The 3,454-nt window shown below is 40.9% G+C and overlaps 1 protein-coding gene across 1 annotated transcript in view; it reads left to right on the top strand.

Moving 5' to 3' along the window:
- Positions 1-729: 729 nt before the first annotated feature.
- Positions 730-3,454, top strand: part of xpnpep2 (X-prolyl aminopeptidase (aminopeptidase P) 2, membrane-bound) — an 18,483-nt gene continuing 15,758 nt past the window's right edge. The window contains exons 1-4 of the mRNA XM_017408066.3: positions 730-891; positions 1,437-1,492; positions 1,708-1,818; positions 1,896-1,959. Coding sequence (XP_017263555.1) covers positions 837-891; positions 1,437-1,492; positions 1,708-1,818; positions 1,896-1,959 — 286 coding nt within the window. The 5' untranslated portion in view covers positions 730-836. The remainder of the gene's footprint in view (positions 892-1,436; positions 1,493-1,707; positions 1,819-1,895; positions 1,960-3,454) is intronic.

The raw sequence follows: 3,454 nt of genomic DNA, 5'->3' as shown, positions 1-3,454 counted from the left end.
AACTCGATGTTTGACTTATAACTGTTTCTGTGTTGCTACGGTTAGCTAGCTGTGGTGGCGGTCTTGTATTATATTTACTTCAAACGTTAATGGGTTAGTTTGTTAGTTAGTTATAGTCTACTTTACACTTGCATTATTTGAATAGGATCAGACTAAGTTGCATAAATGATGATAGATGCTGAAAATATGTTTGAAGACAGATTTCATGTGTTTCTGATATATGAAATCAGCTGATAGCGCACATGGTTTGAATTCAGCTGTTTGAAAAAAAAAATCAGAGAATTTTTCTCTGTAAATATTTACACATTTAGAAAGAATTGCTCTTTGTCTCTAGCGCTGCAGACAGTCATTTGTGCGTGCCTTCATTATCTTTCCTAAGACGAATTCCCAGGAGCCAAACGCAGTTAGCTGTGCACATTCTCCATAAAAGGAGCTTTAGCTGGGATTTCATGCTGCTTCTTTGATTGCAGAACGGTCATCTTTTATACATAAAATGCACAAATAATTACAATAACAAACAATACAACTCAGTTTATATCTCAGGCAAGGAGGGTAGGAATTGTTGCTGAGTCTTAAAATCCACTCCTGAAGCTACTGCATGTGATTTGTTACCGGAAAGGGTCATAGGGAGAGGAGATAGTGAATGGTGGTGATGAAGAGGAGGAGCAGGAGCAGGAGGAGGAGGAGGGAGGGAGAGAGGATAGTCTTACGACCAGTTACGAGCAGTCACACACACACACACTCTTTCTCACAAGATACCGGGGGAGTCTTTCTCACACCACCTGCCTGCACAGCAGCTCCCGGGCCACACTGAGAGCGGATCTGTTTGTAGCAGGATGAAGACGCCTTCCTGTGTGTGGCTGCTGGCTCTGACCACGGCAGCAGTGACAGGTAAAAAAAAAAAAAAGTTTTTCTGCATGCTCACTCATCTGTGTCTGCTTTCATCTCTGTGGATCAATAGGTCTGTTGTGATTGTAACAGAAAATGTGAGCGTAAAAATAGATCATTAGTTTGCCTGTTTTATCTAAAACGTTCTGTCTCACAAAAGAAAAAAAAACATTCCCGGTGAGTCAAAGAATGTACAAATTTGTCATCTGCACTTTCAGTGTCTGTGGCACTTTTGTTTTAATGCAAACAGCTTTTTTTTTAGTCTATATTGCATTTCTTAGTGTGCAGCAGATTAAATTACATTTATAAAGGCTATCTTTGAATTGGTTTTACTGACTAAACTGAGGCTATCGGGCTCATATCGTCTCTGCTTTATTACTTTGACTTTTTGTCCTCATAAATTCTGAGCCTCGAGTCACATTAATTGCCCAGACGAGCATGAAAAGTCCCAGCCACCCGAAGAAGAGGATCCATAAATGTGCTTATGGTTCAGTCACTCATTATGTCACTTTTCCAAGCCTTTTAGCTCTGTGAACGTGTGCTTTCAGGAACTGTTTTTGGTGTATATGAGCGGACTGAGAGGAACTGCTCTGTGACTCCACCGGTAAGATCAACATACAAATGAGAATATTTCAAATATGAAACTGACTTTTTCAATAAAGTTACAACAGTTAAACTGCACCTTTGACCTCAGAGGAGTCTGTCAGAGTACAAACAGGTAATGATTACAGAGATAGAGGGAGAAGTTAGCAGTGTCTCCGGTGATAAATTCATTGTGGAGACTTCGGCCGTTAAGTATGATGTGTGTTTGTGTTGCAGTACCTCCCCATCACAGCGGTAAACACAACTGTCCAGCTGCAGGAGCTACGAAAGCGAATGCTCCCCATGAATATCTCTGCCTACATTATCCCTGGCACTGATGCTCACCTGGTACGTCTGCTGTCCATCGTAATTAATCCATCTGGGTTTTCTGTGTATGGCTGTAACTCGTTGTGTTTCCCTGACAGAGTGAGTACATCGCCCCGCGTGATGCCAGGATGGCCTTCATGACTGGTTTTACAGGCTCTGCAGGTACGATCCTCCTCCTCCTCCTCATGACTCAACCCGTCGCATCTGACTGCCGCGGCCACACAGCTCCTCTACTTTCATCCCACATCCTCTCCAGCCCTTCATTCATTTGTTTTCATCGCTTTCACCCACTGTATGATTGCATCTTCTCACTCAGTGCCACCTGCCCTCCCAGTCACGTAGCTGATAACTAAAAAGGTCTGCAACAGAGGAGAGGATTGCTGATCAGCCGTGGTTCTTTTCTCAGCTGCTCTGTGGAGAAAGAAAAAAAAAGATAAGAGAATAGACAGATCAGTAAATTGATGTTTATACCAGAGCCAACTCTATTAAAAAAAAAAAAAGTATTTTTTTTTCTGCTACAGAAATAAATCACAAAAGACATGAGTGTTCAGTGTAGAGGTTAAATCCATCTGATGTCAGGATGCAGGAAATAGATGATCAGTATGTCAGCATTTACTCTATTGTTTTCTGTTTTTATTTTTCTGAATGTTTTTTCTTTTTTAAACAATCAAATTAGTTCTGCCTACTTTCTGCTTTTTTAGCCGTTTACAACACTTTCAGCTCATTCAGGAGATGTTCCCTGTGACTTTTGGTTTCTGCAACATTCATACTTTGTGAAGTTTATTTAAATAGCACTTTTCCACAATAAGGCAACTCAAAGTGCCTCAAATACACTGAGATCTCTTAATTGCCTTCTAAAACATTCTATTTGCAATCTGTTTCAGCACACTCGCTATAGTTTTGCTACTTTGGGGTTTTTGCTCACCTTTTGCTCCTTTTAACTTTCAGTTAGCCTCTTAGTAGTTTGAGCTATTAGCCAATCTTTTACTGCTTTCAGCTAACCCTTTGCTTCTGGCTTATCTTGAACCAAAATATAAAAGCAACTCTTTTGTTTTTTGCTCCCATTTTTCATGAGCTGAACTCAAACATCTAAGACAGGCCTTTTTCTCTCAAATATTGTTCACTACTTTGTGTAAATCTGTTAGTGAGTACTTCTCCGTTATCAAGATAATCCATCCAACTTACAGGTGTGTCATATCAAGATGTTGATTAGACTGTCAGGAACGGTGGAGATGATGGCGAACCCAGACTCATAATAAGAGGAACGAAAACTAATTTATTAAACTAAAGGAACAAAATGAAAACAAAAAGGCTGACGTGGCAGCAAAAACTGAAACTAAGTACAAGCATAGACAAACAAGGTGTGAAAAAACATGGAGCAAGACAAGACCAGCAGGGAACCTAGAACAGCAGCGAGACAACGAGCAAACCAATGACTAACACAGACAATGAACCAGCGACTAGTGGGAGAAATGACCGGGTATTTGAGTACTGAGGATAACAAGGTGAGTGGGAACAGGTGGAGTGATTACAGAGTCGGGACAGGTGTAGATGGGCGTGGTTAACCGGCAAGTGAGTGACTGGGGAAGGGTGAAATGCAACATGAACACGAGACAACAAAAAGCAAAATACAGAATCGAAACAAAACCCCAAACCA

This window comes from Kryptolebias marmoratus, linkage group LG9, assembly GCF_001649575.2.
Source record: "Kryptolebias marmoratus isolate JLee-2015 linkage group LG9, ASM164957v2, whole genome shotgun sequence".
Taxonomy (NCBI): Eukaryota; Metazoa; Chordata; class Actinopteri; order Cyprinodontiformes; family Rivulidae; genus Kryptolebias; species Kryptolebias marmoratus.
This window is presented reverse-complemented; position numbering and strand designations above follow the sequence as displayed.